This window comes from Papilio machaon, chromosome W, assembly GCF_912999745.1.
Source record: "Papilio machaon chromosome W, ilPapMach1.1, whole genome shotgun sequence".
Taxonomy (NCBI): domain Eukaryota; kingdom Metazoa; phylum Arthropoda; class Insecta; order Lepidoptera; family Papilionidae; genus Papilio; species Papilio machaon.
Genome location: NC_060015.1, coordinates 7,607,415 through 7,628,050, shown reverse-complemented (window position 1 = coordinate 7,628,050; position 20,636 = coordinate 7,607,415). Strand labels below are relative to the sequence as shown.

General features: G+C 38.0%; 3 protein-coding genes across 3 annotated transcripts; all 3 read left to right on the top strand.

Moving 5' to 3' along the window:
• The first annotated feature begins 1,185 nt into the window (after positions 1 to 1,185).
• Positions 1,186 to 6,063, top strand: LOC123723059 (phosphatidylinositide phosphatase SAC2-like). Its single transcript, XM_045685600.1, has 5 exons — positions 1,186 to 1,204; positions 1,598 to 1,712; positions 4,282 to 4,420; positions 5,529 to 5,656; positions 5,820 to 6,063. The coding sequence occupies exons 1-5, from the start codon at positions 1,186 to 1,188 to the stop codon at positions 6,061 to 6,063; spliced, it is 645 nt and encodes a 214-aa protein (XP_045541556.1).
• A 2-nt stretch (positions 6,064 to 6,065) lies between these two features.
• Positions 6,066 to 8,182, top strand: LOC123723058 (spondin-1-like). Its single transcript, XM_045685599.1, has 6 exons — positions 6,066 to 6,269; positions 6,424 to 6,643; positions 6,730 to 6,907; positions 6,997 to 7,142; positions 7,246 to 7,470; positions 7,927 to 8,182. Exons 1-6 carry the CDS (start codon positions 6,105 to 6,107, stop codon positions 8,142 to 8,144), a joined length of 1,152 nt encoding a protein of 383 aa, XP_045541555.1. The 5' UTR covers positions 6,066 to 6,104; the 3' UTR covers positions 8,145 to 8,182.
• Positions 8,183 to 12,791: 4,609 nt separating this feature from the next.
• LOC106707831 lies at positions 12,792 to 13,730 on the top strand. The gene has a single exon (XM_014499276.2). The coding sequence runs from the start codon at positions 12,792 to 12,794 to the stop codon at positions 13,728 to 13,730; it is 939 nt and encodes a 312-aa protein (XP_014354762.1).
• Positions 13,731 to 20,636: the final 6,906 nt, after the last annotated feature.

The following is a 20,636-nucleotide window of genomic DNA, read 5'->3' as shown; positions in this document are numbered from 1 at the left end:
ATTAGTTGCAAATGCCGATGAACTTTGCCGTTCATTCATTTTGATATCTTGCAGTAATTTTGACTTAACTGAGTCAGCGCTTATTTTCAATCCTGAGCTTTCCAGTGCAATAATCATAGGTTGATAAGTATCAGGAAGACCGGAGAGTAGCAGTGTACCGAGCCACTCGTCGTCAACTTTGAAGCCTATGTTTCTCAATTTATGAGCAGTGGTCATAATTACGCTCACATATTCCTCAATATTTTGACATGTCTGAAGTGTTGTTGTGCATAACTCCCTCAGTAATCCTACTCGGCGTGTCAGTCCCGAGTCATCAAAGGCTTTGGCAAGGTTATCCCATACCTCTTTTGCCGTCTTACAGTCTTGAATATGAATATAGTTCGTTGTGTCAACAAGTAATATTATTTTTGACTTCGCCTTTGTGTCGCGTTTTTCATCTACGACGCCGCTGCCCGTGATGCAGTCCCAGAGATCTTCATGCTGAAGATACGTCTTTAGCGCGAATTTCCAGGTGGAATAGTTTTCTCTTCCACTTAATTTTTCTATTAATGTTAAGGGATTGCTCGTAGACATTTTGATTTTTATCGACGATGCTTGACCACGATGAGATTGAGGTTAAGTTGCCGGCTGTCACTTTCAATTTTTGAATAAAACTTTTATTTTTGTTATTGGGACTCTCTGGGCCCATAACCTGTTGCAATAAAATGGCAGTGGTGTATCAATATACTTTATTGTATGCACTATTAATTAAGAATTTACAGAGAGGCACCGGACAACACTTCTTGTAAGGAACGTAGATAGCAGAGAGAGAGAGAGGAAGTTGGCATAGATTATAAAGGCGCAACATGCAAAGATTATATAACATTTTAACAAGCCCAGTGCTTTCTCCAAGTGGTTGCAATTCTTCTGTCTACTTCTTCCACGTTTCTCTCTCCGTTAAAGGAAATCTGTTTGCCAAGATATATATAATTATTTACGAATTCAAGAGGTACTCCGTTCACCGAAATGGGACTGAATTGGTGGTTGGTCATGACCTTAGTTTTGTCTAAGTTTATCTCTAATCCCACTGTCGTGCTTGCTCTGTGTAGGTCATTTAACATGTTGTTTAGTTGGTGCGGAGTGTCTGAGAAAAGAATAATATCATCAGCAAATCTGAGATGACTTAAAAGTTTTCCGTTCACGCTGATGCCCTGTGTCGACCATGGTAAGTTTTCCATTATATATTGAAGCACCGCTAGGAAGGTTTTCGGAGAAATAGGGTCCCCCTGCCTAACTCCTTTATTAATTTTGATTTTGTCTCCTATTCTGTCCAACTTGACTCTACTTGAACTTTTGGCGTATATGTTTTTTAATATGTTTATGTACTTTTCTTTAATGTCTTGTGATCTTAGTGCCTCCCATATACTGCTGTGTGATATGGAATCGAAAGCTTTTTTATAATCAATAAAAGCTACATATAAGGGTCTGCGAAATTCTAATTCAGAATTAATATACATGGAGGATAATCATTGCCAATGTTATTACAAATCTTGTTATGTACTTACTTTTATTTAAAACTTTAAGTGTAATAATTTAGTAGATATTGCTATTCCAACAGTGGTAGACGACAGCAAAAATAACTTCTGTTATACGAATGGTCCGGCTCGTCCGGTGAAGTACTACAACCACACAGAAGACAGGCGTGAATTGGAAGCAAGCGTTTTGTCTAATGAGTATGCGTGCCGGAGGCCTAATTTTAGTCCCCTTTCCCTTTCCAACCTTCCCCTTCAACTTTAAGGAGAGGATGGGAAAGGGAAGTGGAATTGACGAAGGAAGGGACGGACGGGAAATTTTTAAACTATATACTAACTTATTTTGATGGAAAGTATATAATTGAATATTAGATAAACACTAATAAAATATAAAAAGAGGAAACTATAATCCTGGGAAAAGTTTTGACAAATAACTAATACTTGATTACTTTTATTATAGGAAATTAAATTAATTGCTTTTTAGTTTTAAATGACACAATAAGCGTGTTTTGAATGAGTGCCATTATTATTTTAATGGAAGGTAAACATTATTTTGTAATATCAATTGTACATTATAGTTATAAAACGTATTAATAAGATTTGTTTTAATAAGTTAATATTGGCCCTAAAGCGTACGTTGTAAAGTAGTGCCTGTGAGTTAAATATGATAAATTATTAAATGGTATACGAATGTAGTATATTATTTAGTTTGTTAATCAAACGGTTTGGTTTAACGGCTTGTTCGTTTATTTAGATTAAATCTAGTAATTAAAATCGGACCCACTTCCCACTAATAAATTGACTTGATATCTTATAGAAATAAAACCTCTTGATGTTCAATTTTAGAGTTAACTTAAATAAAAGATATATCTTCTTTTGTAAATTGTTAATGTTTAAAATAACTAAGCGTACACCGAGTACACTTAAAACCTACGAGTTTTCGCCCATTAAAGCGAGCACACGTCGCCTTAGTTTTAACTTTTTCCGTCTATACCTTGAACAAGAACGTAACACGTAACGTTAAAGTTGCATGTGTTTTTGAAAGATAACCTCAATTCTAGTTCAAGGTCCAGTAGTTATTAATCACACTTTAATAAAATAAAAGTTACTCAAATTCGGTAAATAAATTTTTCGAATATTCTAGTCCTGTAAATTATTATTTTTTAGTTTACTGGAGTAATATACTGGGGCAGAATCAACATTTTATTTTAATATAGCTAGCTGTTGCTCGCGATTTCTTCAGCGTAGTAGTAAAAGAAATAAAAAGAACATTAATATAAAAAGTCTTTCCATTAAAATCCGGTCAAAGGTTTTGAAAACCCATGTCACGTGCCAATAGTATTTATTACACGTGAACGCTTACAGATTTTGTAATTGTATATTTCAATACGCGATCGTCTGTTACCGAATTAACAAAATTAGCAATTTAATCTAGATACAGAGAAATGCAAAAGTTATACGGGAAAGATAACAATGAGATACGATAATTAATTGATAGCAAATGTAGAGGTTTACGCTTACACAATTGCGGAAATAACAAATTAAAAGCTTTAAAGGTAATAGCTTGTTTGTAACTAAGTAAATAGGCAATTACTGAAGTGCGAGTTAATCCATTAATCGTCCGTTTCCGAGACCAAAATCCTCGCATAAAACATAATATTATTTATGTTTTGTCAAAGTTAATAACAGAAATGACGATATGTTTTATACTGAGATCTTGGTCTCAGAAACCCACGGTTAGTCTTTAAAGTTAAGTTTATTAAGACCATAGGAACGGATGAATAATATTAAAAGTTATTCGTGATAATTTTATCAAACCGTTATGTTACTAAATTCAAATGTAATACTCTAAAATACTTTAAGTTAAATTTATGTAAAACTAGCTGTCGTCCGCGACTCCTCCTGCGGAATTAAAAGCCTATGTGTTCTTCCAGACTATGTTCTACATCTGAGCCAAATTTCATCAAGATCCGTTGAGCCGTTCTGAAGATACGTTCAAATAAACATCCATCCATCTAAACATTCGCATTTATAATATTAGTAATAATTACTTAATCTATAAATTTATAGTTGAGTTGACAACCCTGTGATGAATGTGGCCAGTCGAAAGGTCTGTTGCGGTAATTTGTCAGGGCAGGGATTACCAGACGCGGCCCGCAGACAGCGGGCCCGGGGATAGTGTAGTTTCCTAACAGTGAAAGAATTTTTCAAATCTATTCCATACTTTCTGAGCCTGCATATTCAATGCAAATAAACAAACAAAAATCTTCGCTATTTATAATATTAATATAGATCATAAAAAATTTATGGCCACGTTATTTTACACTATTATCGAATAAATATTGATCATTTTATTGTATTGCACAAATGTTTTATAATGTTGTGTTTTTTTTTACTAAAAATAATAAAAACTAATGTTTAATCAAATGCACTGATTGTACTTCAAATTTTTCAATATACAATAACCACAATAGAATTATATTAATCTCACGGAAAGCACTTAAGTAACATTATCCTATTAATTCTAGTAATATCTTTTGTCTTGTTAATTTAACTAGATTTAACCGTTTGATAATTTTTAAATTTCAGCCAGAACAATCTCAATAATCTGACCCAAAAAGTTTTATTTTTTTAAACCTTTATTATCATATTGTAATAGTAATAGTGTGTAATGATTGTAAATGGACATTATTTCCCTAAAGTCGTTGAAAGGGTTAATTCCATACTATTTGATGCTAACCCTTTGACTGACGCAGTGTAATTGTTGCAGGTACTACTTGTCGACATTCAAGGATGCTCTCCGGCAGGTGGCTATCGATGTGATGACAGGCGAGTCTCACAGTATACCGGAGCAGCTGATCGTGCCCGAGTGCAGCCGCTGCACCAATGTCAAGGTTCTTATGCTTAATGTGCGTGCATGATTTATTTTGTTTTGCTAAGTTCGACCCCCTGGTACTGACCTCTTTATAAATGAACTGGCTACTAGACTTAGTATTTTGTGCCTATTTGATTTTCATCATGGTAGCGGTTGAGTGTATTTACTGTTATAAATAACTGTTAAAAAAAATGTTGTGTTGTATTGACTAAATATGTCAATACAACACAACATTTTAGCTACAATAGCTTAGCACCAGTTCTTTTTCGTTCAGAAACACAATTGCTGCTTTGGAAATACGTTTTATTTTGACATTCAGTAAAAAAATATCGATTAAATAATAATTGATATAATAACGATTTTTGTAGAAGGGAAAAATATTTCCCTTGAGCGTGAAAGGGTTAAATCGGGACGAAGTAAAAGTTGTCATTTTCAAGTTATGGTTATGGTTATGACCACGCTTTGGGGGTGGCTGTTTAGTGCAGAATTATATACTCTATCTCTTTGGTAAGGAGTTTGTATTCTACTAAAGAGGTGGCATACTAACCACTGAGACCTTTGCTTTTTTTATTAAGAATAAAATAAATATGAAAAATAAGTAAATCACGCGGGAAATCGATGAGTGAACAAGGAAATGTTGTCGTTAATAGAGTTGGATGGAATTGTTAGTGTAAATATGTATGTATACAGCTTCATTATGCGGATTTAACAACGTAATATTTATATTTTTGGTTGTCCTGCTGATGTTTTCAATTTATACTGTGGCTTGTTTCAATTCTTAGTCATAATGTGTTTGTGATGGCTTATTACAAAAATTATGATTGCACCGTATGTCTCTAAAGTTGAAATATCTGTACAATGTTGTGCTTTGTTGTTTAGAGAATAAGGTTCATAATTATTCAGTTTTTTTTATTGGAAACTATGATACATGGTGCATTAAAGTTGATTACGCAATGCTTTGTTTTTAATTTATGCGCTTTATAGTATGTAACTTGTTGAGTTTGCTCTTTTGTGTATTTTTTGAATAAAGTTATATACTTTTTTTTCTTCGTATCTAAGTAGTTTGATTATACTTTTATGTTCTTCGATGATACAAATTTTTTTTTTTTTTAATAGCATAGATGTCATTATTTTGTATAAAGGAACAAACGGAGCCGGACACGGCGGCGATGGCGCAACACGTCAAGTCCCTAATCGACGATTGCAAGAAACTTTTGGTGGACACGGAACCAGTGCTAGGCTCCTGGGGTCTCATAGACGCTGACCCACAGTAAGATATAATTATATTAAAGTAATTTGCTGTATAAAAATGAATAATTTTGTGAAAAAATTTGGTCATATCTTTGGTCTCAATTACATTATAGGTTAGTTGTATGGCTAAAATACAAGAGAGATGTTAATACACGCATATCTTCCGTCTCTTTCTCCCCTAGTACCGGAGACCCGCACGAGACAGAGATGGATAGCGTGATGGTGCTCACGAGTGATGCGTACTACGTGACTGACTACGACGAGACATCGGACCGTCTGCTGTCAGTTCAGCGCGTTCCGCTCGCTGACGTCACACTGCTCGAGCTCGGCACTCTCGACACTAATCCTACGGTAATAGAGTTCATATTCGCTGTATTTGTTGTTCGTTGTTCTGTTAAGCCGAAAATATATCATGAGTCCACTTGACCGATAAGTTGGAGTATAAAGTTTAGAAGCAATCCGGTGTGATGGTCATTAAAATTATTTGTCCGTCACGCGCAGGCCCCTCCCCCGACTGGGTGGTGGGTGTGAGTGGGCTGGAGCTGTGCAACAAAGACTGTAGCTGGGCGGAGAGCAAGACCATAGACCTGTTCCCCTACGACGCCGGCACCGACAACGGCATCTCTTACATGGTGACGAAACCGCTGCCTCTAATACTTGTTTATTGTCTTTGTATATTTCTTTTATTTTTTTAAGTCCTTAACAATATTTAACTATTTCATTTGATAAAGGCCCTAAAATAGTCGAGTAAATATGGATGAATGATTAAACTGTTACTTCCCGCAGTCGGCAAACTCTGAAACGATTCCCCGCGAGAAGATGTATCGCATCACGACGATGTACCCTGAGGACCCGCGCGCGCCCTTCTACAACCCCGGGGGCGAGCTGCGGCCCATGGCGCGGCTGTACATCACACGGGAGAGCCTGCTGCCGCGCGGCTGCGACGAGGACACGCTGCAGGCTCTGGTGCTCGAGGAGGCCGAGAACACGCAGGCCGTCAATCGCCGTAAGTGCAAAATAATTATTCTTATTGTTTTCAAGGTTATCTTTGTTTGGGTTTTATTTGACTTGTTGTCGGTTGTGTCGTTGCAGCGGAGTGCGGGGTGACGGAGTGGAGCGCGTGGTCTGCGTGCTCGGTGTCGTGCGGCAAGGGGCTGCGCATGCGCACGCGCACGCGCGAATACCGCATGCCGCAGAAGGCCGCCATGTTCGCCTGCGACCGCCAGCTCGTCTCCAAGGAGATGTGCGTCGCCGACGTGCCCGAGTGCCCGTGAGTGCAATAACGTACTTTTTACTGTTCATATTCTTAGTAATAAAATTTGTGCAAAGAAATATTTTTATGTCGATAACATTGATCAGCGAGCGCGGCGCGGCGGAGGCGGAGGCGGAGGCGGAGGCGGTTGGAGTGCCGGAGGAAGCATGCCGCACGACGGAGTGGGGCCCGTGGAGCGAGTGCTCGGTGACGTGCGGCATCGGCTTCAAGAAGTGCCCGTTGGTGCCCACCGGTACGAACTCAACTCTTCAATTGGGCCGTTGGGTTGTTGAGCGGCATCGAACATTTTAATAGGTCGGTGGCGGTTTGTAATATGCGACATGATGTGTCGTCAGAGGAGAATCGTAAGTGCATGGAGCCGCAGTGCGTGGAGGCGGAGGCGGCGTGGTCGGGCCGGTCGCCGTGCTCGGCGTCGTGCGGGCGCGGCGTGAGGTTCCGCACGCGGCCGCCGCTGGTACCGGCGGACCGCCAGCAGGAGTGCTCGGCGCACGTCGAGCTGCTGCAGCAACGGCCCTGCCAGGACCGCGCCGACTGCGCCATCGACATGCCCACAGCTAAGCGTAATTATACTCATCTCTTTGCGGCTTCTTTTGCTCAACTTATTACTCACAAAGTCAGAACCGTTTTAATGGACTGCATTTGAATTAATATGGGTCGTTAAGTGACAGACACGCCAATCAATACTTAACACCTTAGTTACTTTAAGTTATTAAGTTACTTACAATTAAAGTCCTTTGATCGCGGTCTTTGCTATCAGTTTTCTTGTTCGGTAAAACAATAGATAAAAGCTTTTACTATTGCCTTATGCGTACAACAAAGTCGTACCGCTGGCCTTCATGGTAATGGCTACTCCGGGAATACGACTCGACAAGGTCACGTTACATATTGACAAGTCTCTGTTGCTACTTAGTTGCACATACACAAAACTTACGCGTAACGTGCTAACAACGTGAATATAGAGATCCAGCTTCTGTGTTACGTTGTGAGTTTGTATGTATATGCTCCCCCCACCCTAGGTATCTGCATGGAGGCACCGGAGCAAGGCCCGTGCCGCGGCCTGTACCAGCGCTGGGCATTCGTGGCGATGAAGGGCATGTGCGTGCCCTTCAACTACGGCGGATGTCGCGGCGGACAGAACAACTTCCTCACGCAGCAGGACTGCATGGACACCTGCATGGTGCTGCTCGGTGAGTACATATGTACCTGTGCTACTGCTACTGGAAACTTATTTTAATTATTTTCAATGATACTTAATTCCCTCGTTTTATACGACGGAGCTTACTCATCATTATGATTTATTGTTCGCATTTATGACAATCCCAGCACAATATAAGTCAAGTACTTACAGCCATTATTGTTATATCAATATACTTACGTACAAAATGAATACATTTTAATATCGTTCAATTGAGGCTTTATGGCTAGCATTATTTTGTGAAAAAAATAAACTAAGACATATTAAATCAGTCTAGAACATGTCATGTATTTCAACATGTGCCGCCGGAACAAATTTCTTAGTTTTATCATTTACAATACAAAATAACATATCGAAAAACGACTCTTCATTAGATGTCAAAGTTAATTAAATCAATATACGGACATAGGATAATTTTTACTCCGTTTTCTATATTTTTTTCGGCGCGGACGGAGTCGCGGGTAAAGGCTAGTTAAGCATAAAACTGTAAATGTTGTTGTTGCCATGCGTAAAACACGACTCCTTTGTTTCGACCCCCAAATTTTATTCGCATTATCAATCAATACATAGTATAAAACAAAGTCGCTTTCGCTGTATGTCCGTATGTATGCTTAGATCTTTAAAACTACGCAACGGATTTTGACGCGGTTTTTTTAATAGATAGAGTGATTCTTAAGGAAGGTTTGTATGTATAATAAATGCATAATATAGTAGAGAAACACTGATAAATTTAAAGTTTTCTAATGTGATGTCGTAAATAAGCACGTTTTTTTGCGCTTATATTGCAAACGCTGGCTGAACCCTACGAGATAGACCAAAATAATGTACTACAGTATTGTTCACCTTAAAAAGTTCAACAAAAAAGTCCGCGATGGTATATGTCTATCTCTTAGGGATAACCCAGCATAACCATTTTTATTCTTTTACGAAGTGATTTTAAACAATACAGCATTAATCCTTATCCATTTAAGTACCTTAAATAAATTGTGCATTTATTCTGTAGTAGGTATATTTTGCATTGCACCCGTGCGAAGCCGGGGCGGGTCGCTAGTTTATAATTATAATTTGAAAATTTACCTGACGACAAGAGCGGTTTAATGTGAAAAAATATTTTATAATAAGGAAGTTAGTTTGAATATGCATATAAAGCTGATGGAGTTTATAATACTAAAATTAGTAATGATAAAATCAAGGATTTTGTAAATTTCTTAGTATTATAATATAAATAAATAGACATATAATGGACATTTCATTCAAGAAACATCACGTTCAACCTGATATCCGCGCAATATAATTTCTCACGTGACTCTCGGAACCCATTGACCGGTACAGGTCATCTACGGCGGGGGATAATCGTTGTTAAGGGCAAGGGTGTTCGGGTGTTTTTGCCTCGAGAGCGGCTTGTTTTTAAGTGATTCGGCTTGGTATCGGGCGTGCGATGATAACGCGCGTATCCATTAACGTTATCGGAATGTTATCGGGGCGCCTGTCGCTCTCCGTGTGCGTTCTGCCTGCGCCACATACCCTCCCAAAGAGAGAGTAACTGCGGCTCTCCTCCACAATCTTCTTTTCGATCTTTGATTCTATGTTTTGGACTGCTACAAAGTGTCTCGTGTCTTTGAATTGTAGATTATGTTTAACTATGTAGCATACATTTTCAAATTATGTGGATAGTTGTCTTGTGATGTTTATATTTTTTAGTATCTCTTCTATTGCTTGTTTGTATATACGCACTCTGCATGACGTCCATTGCGCTGTCTCACAACGCGGTTGTAAATGTGATACTCTATATATTTTTAACACAATGTCCCCTAATCAATTATATCACAGTGATAAGCACACGTAATAGCTACCTTGTAAAGCTTTACCCATACGCAATGCGTGTAATTACTAAATGTTCTCAAATAGAAACAAAGGTGAAAGTATCGTTTAACATTTCTATGAACATACACTGGACACTGTTTATTCTAAAAACTTGTAACATTAAGAATCTGACAACCTTAAGAACTTAACCCTTAATCGGTGACCACTAGTATAATATGGTGGTCAAATTTATCAGTATAGGTAAGCGCGTGGCTCAGCAATTTGTAAGGCTACGTTCGCGCCGCGCCGTGCCTGGCCCGCTCGAGACCTCCACGATAACACATGCATTAACACTTTGCAGCCGTTATCTAAAGGTTTCCATCACTTTAAATACTCACCACTTGATACAAGGTACTGGTATTGGTATGAAATGACTAGGTGTCGCCCGCGACTCCGTCCGCGCGGAATTAAAAAAACTTACTAAGTAGCCTATGTGTTCTTCCAGACAAAGTTGTACATTTGTGCCAAATTTCATCAAGATCTGTTGAGCTGTTTTAGAGATACCTTCAAACAAACATCCATCCATCTAAACTTTCGCATTTATAATATTACGAGTAGTAAGAAGTAAGATATAAAGAATGTACTCGTAGATATTACTGTTATGCATAATTAATGTGAAATTATCCTTGTTATTTTGTACATAATATATTAAGTTCACACTTCATATATGAATAATTTTCTTTAGTAAATTTTGTTATTTTACAAGACTAATCTAATCAATACCGGGAAAGTTTCATGCAGAATAAATAGGTTTTTGTTACAATTTCTGGTATTTTATATTGAGTTTCCACTGTGTTAAGACATGTACAGAAACAAATTATCTAGAATCAAAAATTACAGAGTTCGTTCGTTGGAAGTTCCCGTACAAGTTGGTGGTGAACTTAAATGACTATAATGTGGACGCGTTCGTAAGCGACTTCGAAGACAACCGCGTCAAGGCGCTCATCTTTGAGGAGCGGCCCAGCATCCGACTGCGATATCTTATCACCGCTTTCCACTATAGAGAGAGGGTGTCATTTGCGTATGTATCTAATTTCGTTCGTCTTAGTATAAATTTGAAAGAAGTGTGCATAATTTATTTTTTTTTAAAAGTCACAAATTGATGGACTCAAAAATAGTGCCCGTCAAAAATTTATTTGTATATTTTTTTTGTTTTGTTAAATTTATAAAATGCTTCAAAAAACTTATAAAAGCCTCAAAAAATGTTGAAATTTTCAATTTGCCAAAAAAAAATGTAACATTAACCGGGTATGTTTCTTGCCTTTATCAGTTTTGTGGATATGACGTCACGGGATAGCGCGAATGTGACGTCACGCTTCAAGGTGCAACGCAATTCGGACAGCATGGTGCTGCCTGCGAATCTTGATTAACTACCAATCGCTGTTTTGTAGATGTACTTTTAAGTAGACATACTCTTGTGTTTCTGCGTAGAGGCATTCTAAAGTCTTCTACTAGACTTAAAACAAAACAGTAAGTACTATCCATGTTTTCATCTTAAATTCAGATTATTCAAGTTACAATATTAGGCAATGTCTAAATTGTATTTAACCTGTACTAGAGTAATGAAGAGTACTTTTTATGGAAGGACGTTAGTGGAAACTTTCTGTGCGTCCCCTTCTCCGTTGATTAGGCAGCAGTAGGCAACGCATCTGCACTTGCGGATGTCTATGGGCAACGGTCGCCTCACTATTGCGGCGAATCCAGGTGGCCGTCCGCTCGTTTGCCACCTTATGATATATAAAAAAAAATCATACATCTACACATAAATGCACCTCGGTTCCGGGTGCTTTTAATACGGCCCTTATTTGGTATTTTATCAATCTGAACGGTAAAAATCGCTCATACTGAGTCAGTCGGGTAATAATAGTAAACAAAATGTCATGGTAAGTTCATAACAAATTTGGGTTCGATTCTGTTCCATTTCGCTTTCTAAAGAGTATACAATGAAATGCAAAAACTATTGATCTGGTTTAAAGAATATTTCTGGGGCAGGTAGTAAAATAACGTATCAGTTTAAATATTTTAAATAACTAATATTTATGATTACGTACCCAATTTTCCTTTTGGTAGATGTGGTTGTTTCTCATACCATTCTTGAATTGAATAAATAATATCTTGTAATCCTTTTGACGACACATTGTAACGTTTTAAAACATCAATTCTGTCGTTATCAGTTACATTTAGTAATTTTGTTATATCTCGTGTCAATTCCGCATTTCTTTCCTGGAATTATTTAGCATACAAAATTTACCTATCTATTTTTATAAATTTTTACAGATTCTTTATTAGAAATAGTGCTTATCTCTGTAAATTATTACATATCCAAATAATAATGCAATTCAATATTGTGTATTTTAAATAACATACAATTTTAAAATAATAGTAAGTTAATAACCAAAATAATTGTAGAATTTATATACATTAAGTAATAAGATAATATAGAGTAAATTGGATATATATATATATTATATATATTCAAATTTTATATAAAAATTTAAACTTTATGTAATAAAATTGTACTTGTTAAAAAACTTACCTTTTCCAAGCTTTCGATCATTGTTAGAAAATTATTATATTCTTAGATCTTAGAATGATTAGTTTTTTCTATAGTAAAATTATTTCAATAAGTATAAAGAATTCGAACACAAATACAATTTACTAGAAAAGATGCTAAGTTAAAATAAAAGATTCAGTTCAGTTCAGTTCAGTTCTCGCGTCTAACTTGCAGCGGACAGTCGCGCGCATTATCTTTATTCACCGCTACCGCACATTACGGACTAAATAACGAATAGTTACTATTACGCAAACGTTTTTTACCTAAATATGTTTGCTAAAAATAAATCGCCGCTCTGCAATAAATGTCATGAAGCTGTAAGTGACTTTGTTCTGTGCCGCGAGTGTGAGAATAGATATCATCACGCTTGTGCCGGTATAACTGAAAACGCCTATCGACGCATGGGGCAGGAGAAACGCGCCAACTGGAAATGCACCTCCTGTCGGAACCCCTCACCTGAAAATCCCGTTTTGGCTGATCTCCTTAATGAAATTAAATGCTTCCGTGAAGATTTTTGCACAATGAAAAGCGACTTCAACTCTTTTAAGTCAGAGATACATTGTATTGCTCAAAGTGTGCAGGATCTCACTAATAAGTGGAGTGACTTGGAGTTGCGCCTCAACAACATGGAGAGCAGACTTGAGATCGCGGAAGGAAAAACCTCTGTTATTATGGATTCAATGAAAGATTTGGAAAACACTAACCAATATCAAGACCAATTCTCCCGCCTAAACAATCTTGAGCTGTCTGGGGTTCCCTCACACAGAGGAGAAAACCTCAACAAAATTCTAGGTGATCTGTGTAATGTTGTGGGCTTCACTTTGCTCAACACTGATGTTGACACTATACATCGTGTCCGGCCGTACAACAATCCTGCCTCTGACGCAACTAATCTGCCGCTGCGACATCCTGCCATCGTGATCCGCTTCTGCCAGCGCCGGCGCAAGGACGAGCTGCTGGCTGCTATGCGAGCGCGTCGTGGCCTCACCACGGCGGACCTCGGGATGCACGGCCCAGCGCTGCCCGTCTACCTCAGCGATCACCTCACCCCGCATAACAAGCTCCTCTTGAAACGCGCACGACAGCTTAAAGTGCAGCATAATTACTCTTACCTCTGGGTGAGGGACTGTAAGATATTTATGAGAAAAAATGATAAATCAAACATTATTCGTATCTCTAAAGAAACTGATTTCCAAAAGGTAAAGTGACTATATTGTATTTGTCAGTTCGGTACAGATCTATTTGTTACAAAACACATGTTATCCCCTATTGATCATATATCTTCCTATTATAATAACAACTTAAAACGGTTAATGGACTACAATACACCATTGATCGTAATAAAAACATGCAAGTTACGCATTAAAAATGTGTCAACCTATCAGTACTTTATGTTTACGTTATATCTCGCAACAATATCAAACTGTCATATATTCGTATATTTACATTGGTTTATTCTATATTTACACAATATAACTCGTCTCTTATTTATAGTTTATACACACAACGTTTATTACTTCTTACAAATATTTTCATTACTTTCCTTTAACTATTATAGTAGCTGTGTGTCACACATATGTTACTTTTCGTTATTAATATTTACTTTAACATATATCAAAAATGGTTAACTTAAACAGCTTAAATATTTATTACCAGAACGTGAGGGGATTGCGTACTAAATCTCATTCATTTCTTTCTAGGGTTCTCCGATCTAATTATGATATTATTTGTCTAACAGAAACTTGGTTAACGGCAGATTTTGATAGCGCGGAGTATTTTTTCAGCAACTATAATGTTTACAGAAGGGATCGCTGTAACGCCGGGGAGGGAGTGAGGGGCGGGGGTGTATTGATAGCGGTGCGTAACGGCCTGTCCGCGCGGCGGCGGGATGAGTGGATCTCAGCACCCGACGCCGAGGAGCTGTGGCTTACTATTGAGCTAGGCCCGGCCACGATAAACACTCAGCGCGCGCGCCGCCGCGACGCCGCCTCCCCCCCCCGTCCGCCGCTTCCGCACCCCGCGCCTCATTACACAACTCCGCCGCCCGCACACCCTGCGCCGCGGTGCCCCCCGCCGCCGCGCACGCGCCCCGCTTTTCTGACAACTGTCGGCCGTGTAGTCGTAGTAATTTATTACGATCGCTTCACATTGCTTGCAGTTATTTCCCGCATAATAATGCCCATTTACAATCCTTACAAACATTTTTTGATAACGTTCACGATATAACACATGAAACCGATGCAAACAACATTTTCCTAATTTTGGGTGACTATAATATATCCCAGGCGTCTTGGTCTATAAACGAGTATTCACAAATTAGTTTAATCAATGTTAACAATTGTAATAAAGTTGCACTTCTGAGTGATTTTATGAATCTTTGCCATATGTCACAATATAACGGTTGTCATAACTCTAACGGGCGCATCCTCGACCTCGTCTTGAGCGACCACGATGTTAGTGTCTCTGCGTGCACCTCGCCCCTCACCCCGGAGGACCCCCATCATAAGTCTTTAGAAATAGAACTAAACCTTTCCAACCCTATTCATATAAAGGACATTGATCGTTTTAAATACTTATATCACTCTGCTGATTTTGAAGGATTAAGAAAGGGCTTAACAGACATTGATTGGGCTCATGATCTTCAGAATTTAAATACGGAGGATGCAGTTTCCTATTTTTATTGTGTATTGTATGAGTTAATAGAATCATTTGTACCTAAAAAACCGTATAATAATAATAATAAATACCCACAATGGTATTCTCGACCTCTTTTAAAACTTATGCGCGAAAAGTCAAGGATCCATAGGAAGTGGAAGCTTTACAAGAATTATTTAGATTTAGAAGAATTTAAGTTCTTACGCAAAAGGGTAAAGTCACTAGAATCAGAATGTTATCGCAATTACATCTCATTTGTAGAAGATAAAATAACCAATTCTCCTAAATATTTTTGGTCTTTTATAAAATCTAAATTCTCCCCTAACAACATTCCTGTACATATGACATATGACGACCGTAGTTCATCTGACCCCGAAGAAATATCCAATTTATTTAATGAATATTTTAATTCGATTTTTGTAGCTAGCCGAGACGACAACATCCCAAACCTGACTGACGCCGGCGTTTCCTCTCCTTTGAATATCAACTCCATTAGCATATCTGATAACACGGTTCATAAGCTGTTGAAGACAGTTGATATCAATAAAGGTTCCGGTTACGATAATATCCATCCTATTTTAGTTTCTAAACTAGCAAAGGAATTAGCTACTCCTCTCGCTATTATTTTCAGGAAATCCCTCTCAGAGGGATGTTTTCCTAACACCTGGAAAATGGCCTTAATCACTCCAATACATAAAGGTGGGAACAAACAAATTGTCAAGCATTATAGACCAATTTCTAAACTTTGTATCTTCGCAAAGCTCTTTGAAAAAATTATCACTACTGAATTAACTACTCAATTCTGCAATCATATTTCAACGCAGCAGCATGGATTCTACCGTGGCCGTAGCGTTGACACTAATCTCGTGCTTTACACCAGCTTTATTGCCAAAGCCCTCGATGATGGCCACCAGGTGGATGCAGTGTATACTGACTTCTCTAAAGCATTTGATAAAATAAATCACTCAATACTATTACAAAAACTAAAGATGTTCGGTATACATGGAGACCTGCTAAGATGGATTGAGTCATATATAAGAAACCGAAGTCAAGCAGTAGTTATAAAAGGTTACCGTTCGAAATTTCTACCTGTTCCTTCTGGCATTCCTCAAGGCTCTCACCTTGGCCCTTTCCTTTTTACCCTTTACATAAATGATATTGGTTCATGTTTTAGCGATTCATCTCATTTACTTTATGCTGATGACACTAAAATTTTCAAAATTATCAAATCAGTAGAAGATTGCTACATATTACAAAACGATTTAGTAACTTTCAGCCAATACTGTAATTCAAATCAATTATTCCTTAACAGTGAAAAGTGTAATATAATCTCTTTCACACGCAAACGCAATCCTTTAACCTATGACTACTGTATTGGTAACAACATCATATCTCGTGTCAATTGTATCCGGGACTTAGGAGTCACGTTAGATTCTAAATTAACATATAATAGTCACATAGACTCTGTAGTTCCTATTGCTTATAAAAAACTAGGCTTAATCTTGCGTTTAGGAAAACCTTTTAAAAAATTGGAAACACTTAAAATTCTATATTGCTCATATGTCCGTAGCATTTTGGAGTTCGCTAGTGTGGTCTGGAATCCACAGTATGAAGTACACTCAGCTAGGATAGAAAAAATACAAAACATATTCCTAAGACACTTAAACTATAGATCTCGAATAATAACCGGATTGGAACTCAATAGCAACTCAAATATAAATCTAGAATCACTAAAAACTAGAAGAAATTATCTCGATTCAATGTTTCTTTACAAAATTATTAACAAATATATCGACTGTCCCCCTCTTCTTGAACAAATTTCCTTTAAAGTTCCAAATTTCAATACAAGATCCAGAGACACATTTCACATCACATTCTCTCGAACAAACCACTTCAGGTCCACCTTTTTTCTCCGCACCTGTAATTTCTATAATAAATTTCTCTCCGAGGTTGACATATTTTTACTTAAACTTGCGGTCTACAAATTTAAAGTACGTAATATTCTGAAAAGTGTTAAGATGTAAGCATAATTTTGATAACTTGTTATGTTAAAGTCTATGTCAATATTGTGTATTTTTTATTGCGTTGTTCATTGCATCTATGTTGTGTTTCTTTTATTGCGTTGCGCTGCGTCGCATGTTTTAGAATACTTAATACTTTAAGATTTGTCATATGTTAGTTATATTAGTTTGTAATTAATTAATGGTACTTCTTAAGCCTTTTTGTGTATTATGTTATTTTATTTCTTCTCTGTATTATGGCTGTTCAGTACCTTAATAAAATAAAATAAAATAAAAAATAAAAGATTAATAATGCTTCACATTACAATATATTAATATGTAAAACTGAGGTACTTCATCACAATCAAAATTCATTTAAAAATTCTTAAACTCTATACAATATCTATCCAGCAACTGAACATTGTCTTGAAAGCGAGGATTTATTTAGTAGCTTATAATAATATGCCCGCGTGCATCAGCTACCTTCCCAGGTCCTGCTAAAATCGGTCCAGCCGCTCCGAAGATTGCCCAGAACAAATGCGGATTTGCGGACAGATATACATATATTGCTATATATTTATAGCCAGTTAATATTTTGTTGTCATGTATATGTGATATTTTTCTTTTAAAATTCACCCATTTGAATAGATTTACATTTTAAAAATAGGTTTAATTCAACCATTCAAAATGTAGATCCTTTAGTTATATTACTATATAAGATATTTTAGTTCTGTAAAACTTAATAAAAATTTGGCCTCCGCTTTCAAGACAAATTACCAAACATGGCGGAATAAAAGTGAGAGTGCAGAATATTATAAAGTGTACATTCTACGCAATTATAAGAAGAAATGAGATCGAGGGAGATGTTGATATGTTGCGACGCTTTTCAGTCTCCATCTATCTTCAATATACTAGAGATATATAGAGTTTTTTTTTTGTTTTATTTCATCAAAATTGTTGCGGACCTTTTTGCTATTTTGATAGCTTATGTAGTTTTCTATTATTGACAATCATTCTTTTTATATTGCTTCTTGACGTTTGGCTGTCGATTACCCTTTTTCTTTCTGTTTCTTAATTATTTGTTATTTTATTTAAATATAGTCATTTGCAGAGTTATTAGTTTGTTCATTTCATTTTGTTCGTTTCATTTTGGTCCTTCACCCGTAAGTTTCCAGCGTACCTATTTTTCATTACGTAACTTTAGTTATTCATTCATTTCGTAGTATTTGCTTTCATTTTCACTACTTTATTTTATTTTTATTTCTCACTTAATGATCACCCGCAGTAAAAGTAAAATCATGCCGTCAAACCCTGCGACTAGTACTGTTTCCCAGCATGTATACAGCGTTGCCCCGAGAGAGACGTCTACGTCAAAATCACCACGCTCGTCGTCCATAATTAAGGCTCAAAAGGCCGCCCTAGAGGCCCTCGCCTTGCGCCGACGTCTTAAGCACGAGCAGGAGCTCGCTGAAAATGAGAGGCAGCGTGAGCTACAGCTGGCCGAACGCGAGAGGCAACGTGAAAGTCGACTGGCAGCACTCCGTCGTCAGGTAGAGGAGGGCGAACTGCAGGCCGAACTTGCCGCTCTCGACGCGGAAGCCGCTTCAAGTCGCAGCAGTCGCAGTGGTTCGGCCAGGATCAGCGGAGAAAGAACAGAAAGATGGGTACAAAGTTTAGGACAGCCAGTTTGCGTTGGCGAAAATACAGTTATTAGAGGCATCCCTGCAGTAGGGCGCGAGCAAGTAATGGTTCCGCCTCCCGGCCACCAGGCATCTCTGCCGGCCACTGGGTCAACTGCATTCCCTATTAACCGTTTTGTTCCTCAGAAGCAACTTTTAAACGTCACAAAAGCGTCCGAGGCGGCCGTGTTAACGCGACCGCTCATATCCACGGAGCTTGATCGGAGCAGTCTGCTTCATGCTGTTGCTGTCACTGCAGCTGTGGCCAAGGCGCTTGCTACTTCGCACCGTCGTAAACATAAGATCGAATTATTTCTTTTCGACGGAGATGCCTTAACATGGCTACATTTTAAACGTATTTTTGATTTAACGAAAAGCAATTTTTCAGATATTGAAAATATTAGTAGGTTACAAAATGCACTTCGCGGCGCGGCCCGAGATGCAGTCGCGTCACTGTTGCTGGCTACAGACGACCCGACCGATATAATTAGAGCTCTGGAGGAGAACTTCGCTCGCCCTGAAATTATAGTATTTAAGGAAGTCTCCGCTCTAAAAAATTTACCACGTTTGGGAAATTACTTAAAAGAATTAATTATGATAACGAATAAGGTACGTAATTCTATATCTTCTTTTAGGAGGCTCTATTTATCCCATTTTGGCGTGTACCACCCTTGGAAACGTAAGCTTCGTGAGCCTAAACTCTTTGTTGCTACCTGGTCCAGATCTGCTTCAGCCCTTGTTAGGTATTTTACTTCGGTTCCGCGAGGGCCGTATTGCTCTCACTGCTGATATCTGGGAAATGTTCCCTCAAGTAAGGATCAGGGAGCAAGATAAGGACGCTCCAATAGTTGTAAAGGGTCGAATTTTATTTCAACAAACGTGGAGGTCTAATGTCGACTGGGACACCGAGTTCCAACCCACGGAAGCATTAAGGTGGTCTGATTGGTTTCAGTAGCCTTCTCTCATCTCTAGTAAGGCAAGAGTTACACCCTTGAAACCTACCTCTATCCCACGTTTAGAGCTCCAGGCCGCTTTAATAGCTTCTCGTCTCGCGGTCACCTTTAAGGACAGTCATAGAAAACAACCGGCACATACTTTCTTTTGGACTGATTCTATGACAGTCCTTCAATGGTTACGTAGTGGCGCGGGCTCTTTTAAGCCTTTTGTTGCCCATCGTTTAGGCGAAATTTTTGAAAACTCTTGCGTCAGAGACTGGCGATGGGTACCAACAGACTTGAATGTGCCGATGACGCTACCAGAACGCAATCAATTAACCTCGACGCGTAACAGATGGTTTCGCGGACCATCTTTTTGTTTTAAATCCGTTGAGGACTGGCCTACAGAGCCGAGGTATCACCAAATACCGATGAACTCAAGACCAATAGTTTTGAGTTGGTCGGACTAACTTCCTTTGTCGAAGAGTTACCGACACCTGTCACAGCCATTTTTGCCAATTTTAGTAATTGGCAGCGCTTATTGTTAGTTTATTCTTACGATATCTCCTAAACTATTAGACAGAATGATATAGTTTCAATTGCAAATATAATCTACATTAAATTCTCTTGATAATGAACATGTTTATTTACATAAGGGTTAATACTGAACTCGAATAATAGCGTCGGAAATAGGGCATGAATTTAATTGATGTTTCTGAAGAAAAAAATGGTTATTGTGAGAAAACTATAAAAGATAGATATATGCTATCGCGGACTTTTAATTAGCACATTTAAACAGCTACAATTCGCCATACATCATTTTTATGTAGGTCTTATAGTTTAGC

Excerpts from the sequence above, each read along its gene's own strand:
- LOC123723059 (XM_045685600.1), top strand. Across the intron at positions 4,421-5,528 it reads TCAAGGTTCTTATGCTTAAT|GAACAAACGGAGCCGGACAC; the intron begins GTGCGTGCATGA and ends TTTTGTATAAAG. Across the intron at positions 5,657-5,819 it reads CTCATAGACGCTGACCCACA|TACCGGAGACCCGCACGAGA; the intron begins GTAAGATATAAT and ends TTTCTCCCCTAG.
- LOC106707831 (XM_014499276.2), top strand. The coding sequence starts at position 12,792 with ATGTTTGCTAAAAATAAATCGCCGCTCTGCAATAAATGTCATGAAGCT.
- LOC123723058 (XM_045685599.1), top strand. The coding sequence starts at position 6,105 with ATGGTCATTAAAATTATTTGTCCGTCACGCGCAGGCCCCTCCCCCGAC. Across the intron at positions 6,270-6,423 it reads ACAACGGCATCTCTTACATG|TCGGCAAACTCTGAAACGAT; the intron begins GTGACGAAACCG and ends TACTTCCCGCAG. Across the intron at positions 7,143-7,245 it reads GTGCCCGTTGGTGCCCACCG|AGGAGAATCGTAAGTGCATG; the intron begins GTACGAACTCAA and ends ATGTGTCGTCAG.